At 33.4% G+C, this 16,324-nt stretch overlaps 1 protein-coding gene across 1 annotated transcript in view; it reads right to left on the reverse strand.

Moving 5' to 3' along the window:
- The window catches only part of CSMD1 (CUB and Sushi multiple domains 1), a 1,244,186-nt gene that overhangs the window by 140,551 nt on the left and 1,087,311 nt on the right, over positions 1-16,324 (reverse strand). Inside the window, exon 42 of the mRNA XM_052809685.1 lies at positions 5,793-5,981. Within this exon, the coding sequence (XP_052665645.1) occupies positions 5,793-5,981 (189 nt within the window). The remainder of the gene's footprint in view (positions 1-5,792; positions 5,982-16,324) is intronic.

Consider the following 16,324-nt stretch of genomic DNA (forward strand, 5'->3'; position numbering starts at 1 on the left):
TAGGTATTATTTTCTCTTCCTGCATGTTGATTCAAACAGAACAAATTGTTTATGCGCACTTCATCTAAGAAAACATAGAAAATTATAATTTGTACTACAAAAATCTAACCTACTCCTAACATAGACATCATGTGTCTTCAATATTCTTTTAGGAAACATGTTTCTCTAGGGACTAAAAAGGAACGAGAGATAAAAAGATACAAGGCTGCTATGCCCTTTGGTGCTGCATCTATATCACTACTCAGGAATATTATATATTATTTTGAAGTCCTTTTAAAACTCCAAAGATGTCTTCATTTTGTGTTAGATCAGAAAAAAACATACCCTCCCAAAACCAAATAGCTGTTTTTAATCACCATCAAACTAGAGGAAACCCAGTGACATTCTCACATGTAAGGTGAAAGCATTTAAACAGACATTTAATCTCTTTTAGGGTTAAAAAATGCATCTGGATATAAAGCGAATTTGTTTTTTCTCTATGATTTAATTGTCATGGAAGGTAATCCAACAAATTTATATGATATTCTTAAAAAGTCCTAGATATAGAATACTTATTTGTGTTTTCCTTTAAGAACTCTGATTGCTAACTGAAACTAGTATTACAGTGTACCAGTTTATCACTTGAATCCATTTATCTTTAATCACATTTTCATCAGAAGAGATATATTCAAATCTTGCCCACAGTTTAACTGAATATTGTTTTTAATCAGAAACAATATATCATTGAAAGTTAGAGAGGTAATTGAATAATTTTTTTCTGAAATTTTCATAAAAGTATGCAAAATAGCCTCATTCCTCAAAAAATTAAAAATCAAGCTGATAAACTGATGTAGTTTTATAAACATGTATCAATAATGTGTCATATAGTAAAAACATCTGATAAACTTAAAATTCCTTTTTGCAACTTTTACCCAGTCTCATGTTCCTATTTATCGTATCTATATAGATGCCACTCAGCTTGAAGTGCCATTTTGTGTTTGTTGTGCCTTTAAGATGTATCATATACAGACTGCTGCTAAACTAATTGAATGTTAACTTTTTTCAGTTGAAACCTCTTAGTTGTGTAATATATAGGTCTACGTTCTAACACAACACTGCTATTCCTTTGTAATTAGTATTTTAAAATTATTAAAATAAATGATTAAACCATTAATGAGGATTTTTGAAGACATTCTTTCTTTAGCTGACAACTTTCATTCAAAGCTTAATTAGTAAGAAAAGAGGGACCATAAGTCACTGCAGATACATCACCACAAAAAACTGCTGTGGAAGAAATCAAAATCAGGCTAAGGCATCTGACACAAACAGCTTAACCTAGGATTAGGAAGAAAGGAAGAGGTGTATGATCGATATAAAACCAAAAAGTGGCGAACTTTGAAATTAGGTGCCTAGTTAGTGCTAAAGATTCTGCTTGATAGACCCTGAACATAAAATTTCCCAGGCTTTGGAAGGGTCCTACTGAAGTGCTAATGCTGAAGTGCTGTAATGCTAGCTAGCAAAGACACTCTGGGTAGCTGCTTCTGTTGCTTTTATTCGGAAAAATAAATTAACTTCTCTGGATGTTCCAAAACCAGAGAAATCCCACACAGCATTATTTTATTAGGAAAAGGTGAAGCAGCTTATTAAACATGAAGAAAAGCCTTTAATTTCATGACATAAAAAAACCAGAGCGCTTTATTACAGGCCAGGATAACGGAACAGGATGACCTGTGATACTGATTCCAGTTCTTATCAAGTGAGGAGCCTAGAAGATTGTTTCTCAAAGGTGAATGACATAATGGTTACCTTTCTTATCCATCCTCTCAGTTTAATTTATACACTTTATTCTTCTCATTTCTGATATACCGCTACAAAAAGGATCCCAAAAATACATGCTGTAAAACACCAACATTTTAAGATAAATGCTCCATGTTTATCTTGTTAAGATATCAGTAGGATTACCCCAAATGCCAACAGTTTAATAATAAAAAATAGTAATAAAAAGAATGAAATATAGCTAGAAAAATCTCTAATACTAACACTACAACAACATTCAATAAACCAATACAAAATACAGCGAATGTGGAAACAATTTTCAGAGAGAACAGAGATTATGACTTGTCTAGAAATCTAAGAATCTAGATTTCTAATAACATATGCAAAAGAATGTGTTTTCCCACTGATAAACACTTCAAATTGTATCTTGGAAATTAATATCTGCGAAAATTCATTTTATTTAGTAAACTAAAAGGATATAGGGAGTATATGGATTTGGTATCTTAAATGTCTTTATTCTAGCAATACAAAGAGTGTAGGTCAACCTTAACGGGAAGAGAGAAAAAACATATATTCTCTTATCTTTTCACATCCTTTAAAGTATTTTCTTTCTCTATTCTTATGCAAGATAACAAGGCACATTGTAGCTGACCAGCAGAAGATATCATAATGAGTTTTAAAAACCTGTATCATCAGGCGGCAAGATTTAGAACTAAATACTGTAATGTTATCATTCAGTAGAGTAAGTCATATTAATATCTGTTATATAAAGACTGCACAGAAGTTATTTTATCAAGCAATTATTCTGTATCTTCCACATGCTCTTCCAATTTGTATTTTTTCCACACACATTTGAAAGTGGCGTCATTATTTCTGCGCAAGATAGTCCCTATGCTTACTTGATATTCTGCTTGTAACTCTTAATGGTACTTTTCACCCTAGCACTGTATTGTATATGGAACATATGTTAACAGTATTCTATCATCATCTTTTACACTTTTATATCACTCTTTAAAGGGTACTGTAAAACTTTACCATATGTTTAACGTGAGGAAAAATATTTCATATCTGTTTATTGTGCAGTTTTATCATGAATAACCTTGTATTTTCTTTGAAAACATCGATAATGTTGAATCCATAATCCAATTGCCTTTGAATAAAAATACCTTTTTCAAATAGTCCTTCCTCACCTTTGAAATTTTTTTAGAACTCAAAGTTAATTACTTATTCATTCAAGTAATACATGGAAAAATATTTTGTAGAGTGCTATAATTTTTAATTAAAAAGTCACATAGAGCTACGGATCACAGTCAATGTAAGGTCTTATGTACCTAGAATAGGACTTGTAACACTTTTAAGTGCAAAATTGAAATCTCCAATCCTCCCATTCATTTACTGTCTAATTCAGGAGGCGCCTAAAGACAGCACGCTTAGGAAAAAAAGCATATAACTGGAGTACTTCAGCCCATGTTTTAGGCTGAATGAATTCTCTAAAATAAGTACAGAAGTTGGCTATAATAGTCAACAGAAAGAGATAGGTGGCCTTAATAGAATCTTACAGAGCAAGATTAGACACATGACTTTAAAAGAATGTTACAGACTCTTTCAGTTAAAAGATATGGGAGATGATGGTTCACATCTTTAATCTAAATATGCCAGTGGTAAAAGAGTTGGGGAAAAAAAAAAAAATCAAAAAAGGAAAAAAAAAATCATTATGCATTATAACCAATCACTTTGACAAAGATGTGATGCATTATCACATTGTATGTGTCTAAGGAAAGCATTAGCCCTACTCTCACAAAGAACTACATTTTCTCATGCCTCTCCACTCTTTTTCCTTTGGGAGGTATGGGTTTATAACAGATGCCTATATTGCCTATTGCAGTGTAGACCAATGGAGTTGCATAAGGCTCAGAAGGTGTTTCACAACACAATTTCAACTACAGTTTGCTAAAATAATATAATTATTTAATAATTATATTAATTGGTTATGCTGCTATTTCTTTTTTTTTTACATATTCTCTCTAAAAGAGAAATTAACAGTCCAAAATAGGTTTTAAATTATTTGCATGCATCCCTTCTTACTTAAATTGAAATATGTTTTTGCAAAATGTGTAAACTGCCTTCCAGCTGTACTGATGCACAGGTTAAAACAAGAAAAAAATGGAAGTCATGGGAACAGCAGCCACATCTTGATAGCCATTTAATAGTAAATGTACCCATTGACCGTACAGAAGTTACACATTCTCTCGTATGCTAGAAATTTTCTGATGCCATTTAATACTGGAAACATCATTTTAGTACTTTTACTTCTATACTGTCATAAATGCAAACCAGCATAAGTGCCTGGCAATAAAACTCTGTTCTTTAACTTGAAAATAAAACTCAATACTCTCATTGTTCAAATATGTACTACTTCCTAACTGAACTGGTGAAGTCAGGGGGCATGGCTTTCTCATTCCCAATGCCAAATGTTCTGTCCAGACATTGTCTTTCTGCTTTGGCCAGTAAGGCACATTTATGTCTTACTCCTGGCACTTGTTGGACTTCTAGAATGTCTATGCAATAGTATGATAAAATACAGTTTAAATTAAAATGAAAAAAAAAGTTAATAATTCTTGGTTTAGTAATTCCTATTATTATTATTACACTAAGAATTGGTGTTTTGTAATTGGTTTTGTGCTTAACAAGTCTCAAATGCACAAAGATTTGTATATGTGAAAACCTTCATCCAGAAAACTCATTTTAAACATTATTTCTCCCTTGTAAGTCCTTTGCATTCCAAGAAATATGCAATACTTTCAACCTCCTCAATATATTTACTTTACTAGATTTCTGAGCAATTTATGGTAATTTGCATGAACTATTATGGAACTAGAGCTTAAATTTTATGGATTCTTGTAATACTGGATTTAAATGACAACATGAGGAAATAATACAAGCATCCCTTCCCAAGTACATGTACAAAATACATGTTCATGCTGCAGAGCAATATAGTCAAGCTGTTAGGAGACTATCTGTCTCAGAAATAATAAGAAAATAATTTGAAATTATTATTCACAGTACTAAAATCCTCATTTGGGAAGCAAGGTATTGCAGTGCTGAAGCAAACCTTTAGTCCATCTAGTGTAGTTTTTGCTTCTGACAATGTTCAACCCTTGATGTCTAATAAGAAAGCACAGAAGAATCCAAAGGAGAAAACACTATGTTAATCTGTCCCACTGGAAAAGTTCTTTCTAGCCTCTAGCAGTCTGTCCTGAAGCAGAATGACTGACTGACCCTTTTTTCACAGTTTTTTTCATGGCCTATAACTGTAGCTCAGTTACACCTTTATTAAACTCCTCGCAGCCTTTTCTGGTTTGACTAACCTAAAACCTAAGAGTTTTGTGTAGAGCAGCATCTATTCCATCTTTCAAGATCAGTGTCAAATATATTGAACATACACTCTTCAGTGAAAACCTGTAGCACCATTAGTCTCGTGTTATGAGGGAAATCATTTATTTCAATCTATTTTGCATCTTAGCTGGTTGATTATCTATGACACCGCTTCAGTTCTACACAATGACTTACCCAGTTTTGTCACAGCATCCTATACGAGACTTTGTCAAAGCCTCTAAAGGTCTAAAGGAATGTTGGAAATTTTGCTTCTGTACTTGTATTTTTTAGATGAAAGTCCAAGTAAAAGCTTTACAATGGAAATTTTATATGGTACATTGTACACTGCCACCCTGGCCCCCAAATCAGAAAAAAAATCATATGGAGTTTAAGATAATTTCTGGCAGCATCATGAGTTCCCATAATCAATATAACTGACAGATATTAATAGGAACAATAAATCACTGCTGAGAAACAGGAGTCATAAAATATTTATGATTTATAAAAGCACATACTATTCTGACTTCAGTTGCTTACACTATAGATTAGGATAAAGGTGCAGTTCTTCAGCAAAAGCTGCATTACATATATGCACACAAACAAATAAACAAAAATCAGAAAGCATTGTGAGTTCTGAAGCAAAGGTACTACCAGAAAGTTACCTTCACATCTGGGGAAATGATAGTTCCAATTTCTGTTGATTCCATGTTGGCATGTGATAACAGGCTGACCCCTCAAAACATACCCAGGATAGCATTCAAATGATACCGACTGACCCACACTGTAATCGGAGTTGACTATATATCCGTTCAAAAAAGGAGGAGGATTAGGGCAGTTCTGTAACTCGTAAGCTGGAAGAGAACAGAAGTACTTGTTATTGCTTAGTCAAGACAGGAAGTAAACATTAATATAAATTCTGTAATACATTCCATAACAGGTAAACACTGGAATGCCAAACTCCGGTAGTAGAGTGATTAACACTCCATTCATCCATAGGGACCATCCAGATCTTGACAAAGGAATGAAAAAATTAGCACTAGAGACAAAGCATAGGAAAGATCAAAATCTGGAATAGAATGAATTGCCATCTACATCAGAAATTTAGAAAGGAAAGTCAAAGAAACATTGGGTGCAGGGCATGAAGATGGAATATTGTTTTAGTAGTTTATGTTGAAGCTTCAAATTAGAATATTATATAAATTATGTGTTTATTTTTAGTTAAATTTCTAGGTTCATACCTAGTGCCCAAGATCTGTGATATAACAGTTTTATAATAGGATAACATTTTTTTAAGCAAGATACACAGAATTAATTTTTGTAATAAATAAGATGGATATACTTAGTAAGTATGTCACTAAGTGACTTAATTTCATGAGTACATCAAATATTTTCATAAAATTTATTTATACTCAGTTTTAATTTAAGTCTGAAATAAAACCAACCTTGCTCTGAATGCAGCAACACTGAATCAAAAAGCTGCACACAGTAATACTAATAATTTAATTGACCACATTTAATAGGTGATCACTTTTCTGCCAAGATTCTCAAGATTAAAAATTATCACAGAATTTTTCAAGTATCTTTTTCGTACCCCGATATACAAGAAACAATACAATTAATTCCAAGTAAGAAATAGTAAAATTATTTAGGAAAAGAGATTTTTCCATGATGCCTGAAATTAAACTATATTTATTAAAAACGCATATATATTGAATGACCGTGTTCACAGTGCGATTTCCAAAATCTGAAAATACTTTTTTTTTTAATTAATATGCAAGTATACTTATACAATTCACGGTGGCATAAGAACTTGAGACAACTTTTTTTCTGATAAAATTCATATACTGTTCTATATGTCAAGTACTAGGAATGTAACCACAGCACAACAAAAAATGGAGTTTTGCAGCACTATGAGCATTATGTAGCAAAACAAAACATTTCAAATTGAGGATAAGCATATGTATTACTATGGTGGCTTATATTTATTTAACTGGCAATATTCCAGTTTGTTCATTACCTGCATCAGTTAAATTGTAGAATGACTTCAACAATAAATCAGTACATAACTAATCACAGCAATTGTTTAAATGTGTTTTCATGTTTAAACACTATAGTAAGTATTCTAGTAAGGTATAACAAAGTCATTCATTCAATAAAATTTTATGAAATACAAAATTTTCACAATCCATTGGATTTTTTTAATAAACTTTTTTAGTTTTTTATTAAACTATGCAAAAAAATCACCTGACCAAAAAAATTGAAAGAATTAATGAAAGATTATGAAGTCAAAGATCACCAGAAAGATCTGGAAAAGTGACAGAAATCTACCAAGGAAAAAGTTCCTTCTAGATACATCTCCATATAAAAAATTGCATTAATGATTCATCATATTTAATGTCGGGGTTTGTATTTTCAAAGACCTCAAAATAGTATTCAATTAAAATTATTTAATTCATACAAAATAGTGTGATGAAAATCAGAGGGTTCTTTCATTAATAACATTTACTAAGATATGAAGATAATTTAAAACTACATGTTTCCATATTGAAGATATATTTCCTTAGAATATTTAAGTGATAAATTGTTCCACGGGAAGAAAAAAAGAAAGACAGTTTTATAAAAATGTTATGTAGAATCACTCACAAACAGCTTCACATAGATAAGATAGCAAGTAACAGCCATTTAAGAAATAATTATTGAGAAGATGAATGCTCTGCTTTCTCTGAGCATTCCATTTACAGTTATGAAATACTTCTGTCAGAAGATAAGAAAGTTCAAGAGCAGTAATATCAGTGTGCTTTACATTAGCATGTGCCATTAAGTCCAAGCTCTAAAAATACAGTAAGAGAGATGAAGAACATATTCTTGAACAAAATATTTTGTTATTTTTTCAAAGCTAATCATTACAATATGGACATGTTCATCCCAGAAGTATATACTTATTATTATCAATTAGATTATTTAAACAAGCCATTTCAGCAAGATTGAGGTAAATATCTAACTTAGGTGTACTTAAGTGCTTACTTAAAGTGAAGTTTGTACTTAATTGCTTCACTGAAGTACAGCTACTGTCATGAGATTTTTTAGTCATTGCTGATTACAGTCATGTTATGAAATAAATAGAAGATTTATTTTGAGAAAGCTGCCTTCTTTTCCCTAATTCATTCAGTGAATCCAGAATCCAGTGTTTGTAACATTACAAAGCTGGAAGAGGTGTGGAGGTACCAGAAATATTCCAAAATCCTCTAATAACTCAGACTCACCTTCCCGCAAATAACAAAAAATTAAGAAAATTAAAACTTAACAATCAGAATTAATTGCTACTAGAAAGGAAATACAAAAAGCTTTATTCTACCTTAATTATGGTTCATTAAAATTTTGTGCTAAATCTAGTCATAGCTTATTGATTTTTAATGCTATTATTATTCCTCCTATCATTATTCATATAATACTCTACAGATATCATTATTATCAACACTTTTATACAAAACAGAGTAGTAGAAAGATTATTTAAGGGTACAGGACATATTAAGACTAATAAATTAAATAAAAAGCTACTTAGCAAATTATATTAGAACTACAATAGAAGATTATTCTGGAGGGTCAGAGGATCTCACAGATTTATTAGACAAGGTGCAGCACTACATTGCCCAATAGTTACCATGACAGTGTTTTAGAACAATGACAATAAGTATTGGAACTTTTAAACTTTGATTTTAAACAACTTTTTGAGGACATGAATACACATGAAAAATATCCTTCCTTATTGGTTAATTTGTTGCAGTACAGTATTCATAGGTTACATTTTAAATGTACTTAATATGGTCTCGGATTTTTTAAGTTAGTCTTGAAAATTCATTTCAGAAAAAAGCTTCTCTCACTGATCTACCTAAGAAAACACAGGAACAGCTCAGGTGAAAGAGGAAATCCTGAAAGAACTTAACCATCTCTCCCTCTAATTTGCAAAACATCCTTTAAAGTCCCTTGGATTGTTAATGGAAAAAATAAAGCCTACCTTTTAAAATTCCAGTTAGTGTTTATTCAGAGATGCATATGTTTTTTTCCTATTGGAAGGAAGGTAAACAAAACACACAGAGAAACTTCTGGGGTTAGTTCTGGTATTTTTTTTTTCAGTAAGCATAGAACCTCTGCCTAAAGCAGATCACCATAAATTTGAAGGTCAGTCAGTCAGGGGTGAAAGCATTTGTTCATGAGCAGAGCACAGTTGTTTTGGGGGTTTGGGGTTTTTTTTGTTGTTTTTTTAAAAAGGTGTAAAATGTGAAGATACTCTCTGCATGTGACTTCTGGTATAAATCCTATAGATGACTTATAAATTACTGGAGTAACTATAAGTCAGGTGATCCATCTGACTCTGATATCATGATTTACAGGCCATTCAGGGAATATGTTATATGGTTTTAATATAAATATGAATTATATTCTTCTCGGTTCTCTTGATATATGCAACAACTATACCTGACTTAACAGAGCAATTCATTATTCAGTCATCACTATCAAATATTACCCACAAATCCTGATGTCACATCTCACAAAAGGAAGCTTTTTTATGAGTGTCATGCCCAAAGACTTGTTTGGTATTGAGCTTTAAAAAATGATATACCATTTCACAGCAGAAAAAACTCTAGTGAGAGCCTGAAATGAAGCCCAAAGTAAAAGAAATCTGAGAAAAAGATTTAACTCCAATGCTGGCAGCAAATACTTAAATTTTAAAATGATCTCGTATTGACATTTGGCATTTCTTTGTGCAGTGTATTTTCCACTGGTAAGAAAAGAGTGTAAAGCACAAAAGAAATAAAATTGATCCTCTGCTATCTTGTTTTTATGATTCAATGTATTTTCCTTCTTATATTAACACGAGGGTGACTTGTTGCCTTTGCAAGTGCCACATACATCTATAACACCTCAATATGGAAATAATTACAGAAAAATTGTATTAGCAGAGAGTTGAGCATGCAAACACTCAAATGTTAGGAAAGCTCACAATTAAGGCTACTTAAAACTTTCATTTAGTCTTATTGTACATTCCTCCAGTATCATGCTGTGTATAACTACAGACTCAAGAACAAAATCCACTTCTTAGGCTAGACTAGACTAGACTACCATGGGTTGGGTTAGGTTGGGTTGGAAGGGACCTTTAAAGATCATCTAGTTCCAACCCCCCTGCCACGGGCAGGGACAAATTTCACTAGACCAGGTTGCTCAAAGACCCATCCAACCTGGCCTTGAACACTTCCAGGGATGGGGCATCCACAACTTCGCTGGGCAACCTGTTCCAGTGTCTCACCACCCTCATCTTAAAGTATTTCTTCCTTATGTCTAATTTAAATCTACTCTTTTTTGGTTTAAAACTGTTGCCCATTGTTTTGTCTTTAAAGGCCTTGGTAAAAAGTCTCTCTCCATCTTCCTTACAAGATCATTTTAAGTACTAAAAGGCCACAATAAGAACTCCCTGGAGCCTTCTCTTCTCCAGGCTGAACAACTCCAGCTCTGTCGGCCTGTCTTCATAGGAGAGGTGCTCCAGCCCTCTGATCATCTTCGTGGCCCTCCTCTGGGCTCGCTCCAACAGGTCCATGTCCTTCTTATGCTGGGAGCCCCAGAGCTGAACACACTACTCCAAGTGAGGTCTCAGGAGAGCAAAGTAGAGGGGGAGAATCACCTCCCTCTGGTGATTCTGGTGAAGCTGGCCATGCTTCTTTTTATGGAAGCCCAGGACATGATTTGCTGCAGCCCAGGATAGGACTGGCAATCTGGAACATCAGTTTATTGCCTTAAGCACCAACGAACATAATTTTTCCAGATGCCATGACTCAGGATTAGTCTCACAAAACATCACTTAATTTTGTCACGAGTTAGAAAATCATTTGCTATGAGCGCCCCAAAAGATCTTATTTCAGTTCCATTAGCATTCCCTTCCTTAGGACATCATCTGAAACTATTTTAGAAATACAGTAGGTTTTCAACAAATCCCTTCTTCCTTCTATGATCCCTATAACTCAGAAGCTCCATCATAGTTGATTTTTTGCTAGATGAAGCTCATCAGATTTAACATGTTCAAATGGTGTTGTGTATGTGTATGAGCGTGCGTGTGGAAGAAAGGGAGTGCAATAAGAACTTTTTTCTGTGTTTTCCGGAACATGTTGCTCTCCAAATACAACAGGGTAAGATTCTGACCTCATATTCAGCTTTATGCTACACTGAAATTCAGAACAGACTGAAAATGGTCTTTGAGTTCCAGTAATAGGAATGAGGATTCTCCCAGTAAAAATAACACAAATAAAACATTTTATCTGCTTCCCTTAAAGAAGCCCTAGACCTAAAGGCAAAGGTATGTGAAAAAAAGATGTTCCAGAAATATTAAAAGGCTGAGGTATCAGTCATAATATAGCCAGGGATTAAAAACCAGAAATATGTCTTAACAATCATTAGATTAATCGTATTCTTCTGTGTACTAAATTCTGTTACGAATCTCTCAGAGGCCATAAAAGCTATTTATTTCTTCTGACCTAGCATATATCTTGAGTCATTCCAGCTATATGCAGAGTATCCCAAGCCTGTAATTAGCTAACTTGGCTTGCCAATCAAACTTGTGTGATTGTTCTTCTTCCCCTCACACCTAGTGTGCACAGTCTGTTTACATCTCAGATACTGAGATTTGACAGATGTGAGGGTCTCAGAAATTCAAGATTGCCAGTCAAATGCAATTTAGAAATGTTCTTCTAAGTACTTCTGATTGCTTCCTGTCTTGGCTGCTTCTCATAAGTGGCAAAACCACAGCGGTGATAACAGAGAGACATCCTTTCTCAATGCTTCTGTTTTTTTAATTGAAAAGTACCATATTTATTTCAATAACAGAAAAAGTATAATTAAACTTAAATGTTGCTATTTTAAAAATCAGGCACTTTTGAAGTCCTGCCATTATCTTACAAATAAATAAAAAAAAAAATCTAATAAAATTTACCTTAACTGCTTTAGATAGTTCAACAGGTAATCAGTATGAATTTCCTTCTTGCCGCAAGTGAAACAAAAGGTTTCACAACACACACAAATTCAGTAACTCAGTCTTGAACATAACGGAATACCCACCATTCCTTACGTAGTACAATTGCAAAGCTGAAGTGATAACAAAACATGAAAACATCAGAGCATAAAACAACAAGGAGCTGACTGGCAATGGTAATCAGAGCTGTAACTTCCCTAGGGTTCTGCTAAGGAGACAAAGCTTTCTACTGCATTCAGAAATACAGAGTACCTAAGTGATTTATGCTATATATTCAAATCCTGTGCTGTGAGAATTCACAGGCTAGTGCTTAAGAAACAGCACTAGCTCCTTGCAAGCATGGGAAGCAAATATTTTATTGTTCTCAGTGTGCATAGACTTTTCTTCTTCCCTAAAATAATGTGCTCAGAGTACAATCCCAGGCTATATTAAGCTTTAATCTCATATTTTTCTGTCTTCAGAAAGTCAGTAGAAAAATTGAGAAATAGCATTATTAATTCTATCATTCACTATACAATATTCATATTCTTTGCTTTCCCCTGAGATGAGGGGGTTATCAAAAAGTGTTATCCTTCATAAAATGCTAAGGTCTCTAGAAAACTTCATTTTTTATGACATGAAAGTTTGCTTGAATAAGCATACCCATTAACAATCTCCCTTTATTTTTAGACTGGTATCTTTATAAAAAAGCATCTACCTTGCAAAAAAACATCTGCTACCTTAATGCCACTACTTGTTGTTTTCTAGTTAGTAGAAATGGCACTTTTTTTCACTGATGAAAAAGCAGTTCTTGAATTGAACCACGTTTAACACCATTCAGTAAAAGGACAAATTTAATCTTAAATCCATTTTAATGTAAGCTTAAGTACATTTGAAAAAATCAGACTAGGATTAAGCTATGCAGTCTTGTGGGCACTTCTTAATATGCAACACACTCATTAAGACACTAGAATGGGTTTGCTGAATGTGACTACAAATATTGACTCTTTTTCCCTACTCATCTTTTTTAAGGGTATATCAAATTAATTTCATTATTAGAAAAGCAATGCTCTTTTTTTTTTCCCCCAATTATAGTATATTAGGACAACCTAAAATGGGATCAATTAGAAGTAGTCTAAAAAAATGTATCTTAATGTATAAAGATGTCAGGTCCTCAGATCTGCTTTGCTTTACAAATTCATTTCTATAGAAATGGCAAAAGTGGACAAAAGCAAAAGTACTGACAAAACTTAGTTTTTAAAATATTCAGTATAAATTTGTTCTCTCTAATTCTTTGCAGAATTTAGTTTGTGTGTGCTACATCTGCTTGCACTGATATAAATCCTCCAGTTTTCCATACAACCTTTACTTATTCCTGACAAATATTTGCTCCCTTTTACTTAAGATGCCTGTTTTAGATGCCCTGAGAGATTAAATACTTTTGAAATATGCCTCCTGGAAATCATGTAAATTATTAGTGATAGGCGTCAAAAGGTATAGCAACTGTCAGGTTTACCAGGTCAGGAGGATGGATGGATTCAGTACATTGCTTTGTCAGCAGCTGAACAAAGAAAGCCTGGGTTTTTTTATATGTATATTACTATATATCTACATAATATCTATGCAGTTTCTGTTTACCTGCATCTGGGCACTACATTCTTACAAGCAGACACCACAATGATAAGCCTTTTCTGGATTACCTTACCTGATTTGCAGCATCTCTAAGCCCTTGAAACAAAATAAATAAGTTTTCCGTCAGAGTAAAATGCCATAGGCTTTATGCCATTTATGCACCTGACAGTGCAAGATCGCAGAGATCTGAGATATGTCTGGACTTGCCTTGGCCTGAGCTGATTTTAGCTCGCTCACTTTAACAACTGCTAGCAGCCAAGTGATTATTACCTAACATGTTTTAGGTTATGCCCTGCAAATACCATGTATGCTAAAGGCCTGGCAAACCCTGGCAGTCACTGCTTAACAAACAATAGTCCTTTATAGTAATTGAAGCTGCGGAAAGCAACTTGCAAAGTTTGGCAGAGAACCAGTAAGAAAGAAGCAGACTATGGTAAGAAAAACATGTAAAAAGTAATCCAAGTGGAACCCAAGACTGAAGAGTAAGAAATCCCTATTTTGAACATCAGATGTTTCCCAGTAAAGCGCTTGGGATGCTGATGACTGCCTCTCCAGTTCTACACAAAAAAGACAAAAGCTGTCAATGTTAGGCTCCGTAAGAGCACTGGGAGGGTGAACAGCATACAAAAGAAATGGGGTGGATAGGAGGAAGTTTTTGCATACCAATTTCAACTGCATTGCTTATGATTTTTTTCTGTGTTAATTGGCTTGGAAAACTTAACTGTGTAAGCATTAATTGGACTAAAAATAAATTCTTAGCTTTCTATATATGATAAGCTTTCTTTAGCCCATAGAAGATTTTGAATATGACACTCATGCTAACCTCTCATATTTAATTTCCATGCCACATCTATATCCCATGAATAGCAGTTAGACAAGACACAGTGTGTATTAAAAAGAGTTGTGACAAGGAATATTCCAACTGGGTAGCCAGCAAGCCAAAGTGAATTGATATCTATGGAGTAATGCTGCATCTTTCCTGACAATAAGGGCACTATTTCAGCACTCTTCCATGTTACTGATATTGCTTTTCAAACATTTCTAGGAACTGTGAAATTTGACTGAAATTGGCCAATGGTTTCAAAATTGCATAACAGAAGGATATCAAGAAGAATGACAGTCAGACATCACAACAGTATAAGTCCTGTCATCCAAGCAAATCAGGTTAAGACTTATCTGATGTTTGACTTACTGAAAGGAAAACAAAATTTCTAACAGGGAAGAAAGGAGAAGGAAAAAGAAGCATTTTGGAGTAGTGAAGAATTACTTTTTAAGTCCAGTTTCAGCAACTGCAGACCAACTAAGAGGAAGAGAGAGAAATCCATAAGTATAATATCAAAAGAAGTAGGAAAATCCAGAGACAATCTGGGAGATAGAGATAACTAAGTATCAAGGGCAACAGGTGTAGGACTGGAAAAGAAAAGTCAGCTGTCAAAAGCAACATATACTTTGTTTGAAGAAAAATAAAGCAGCCATTAAAATTGCTCAGTTGTAAACCACTGGCATTTTTTGTCAGAGCATGTCACAGGAATGGTGAATACACCGAAACACAGTACTTCCAGCAGGTCTTCTTAGCTTATGAATATCTTGAATTAAGAGTACAATTTCCTACATGTTCTAAATGGTGCTGAGAAGTTACTTGTGCTCAATAATATGAAGACATAAAATATGATAATCTTAGACAAATTACCAAAGGAGGAATGTTAGCAATAGAAATGGCTAGTGCAATCTGAAATCTCAGAGGGAACAGAGAGAATTTGTGGTATCCAAAGAAAAACAAACTATTCAAGATATTTCATTTTTAAAGAACAAAAGTCCAAAATCTGTTTGTAGAATGCAGAAAAGGAGGTAGATGGAAGAGGGAACATAAGTCAATTAGAAGTTCAGTAGAGTGAGCTTAGCTGATAGATTCTAATCACTTAAAAATCGAACATGACAGTGCCAGCAACTTTCCACATTAGAAAAAAAAATCAATAAATAATAAGGACCTTGTAAAATAATTCATTTTTTTTCCCAGCATCTTTTTATTTGAGTGGATTACGTTGTGGGTTTTTAAAGTTTTTAAACCATATATTTTTTAATATATAGACTAAAATACTGTGTTTCCTCAATACAGTATTCAAGAATGAGTCACCCCAGAGTCTCTTTGTAAGTAAGGAGTTACTACATAAAAATGAACTGCGTGAGTTGCCTTTACTGCAGAAATTGTTTTGCTTCTCACTCATGGGGAAGATAAAACTGGATGAATGTATATGCATTTCATAATTCAGAAACACCTATAACTACAAATTTTGAGAAACAAGGTCATAAGTAATAGTTGTATTTTTGGTTTGAAATTTGAATTACTAATATCAGTTAATTTAATTGTATCTCTTTCTTGGTTCTGAATTTTCTATCTACTATTATAACTATTAGACCAATAGCTAAAGTAAGAAAATTCTTATCAAATTATTACTATTTTTAAGAACTTATTTTTTTCTGGATTCTTATATAAATATTTGCAAAATACTACAAGTTTCTGAATTTCTAGGAACAATACTTCTTTCTGACAGTTTTATTCTGAAA

Source organism: Harpia harpyja, chromosome 15 (assembly GCF_026419915.1).
Source record: "Harpia harpyja isolate bHarHar1 chromosome 15, bHarHar1 primary haplotype, whole genome shotgun sequence".
Lineage (NCBI taxonomy): Eukaryota > Metazoa > Chordata > Aves > Accipitriformes > Accipitridae > Harpia > Harpia harpyja.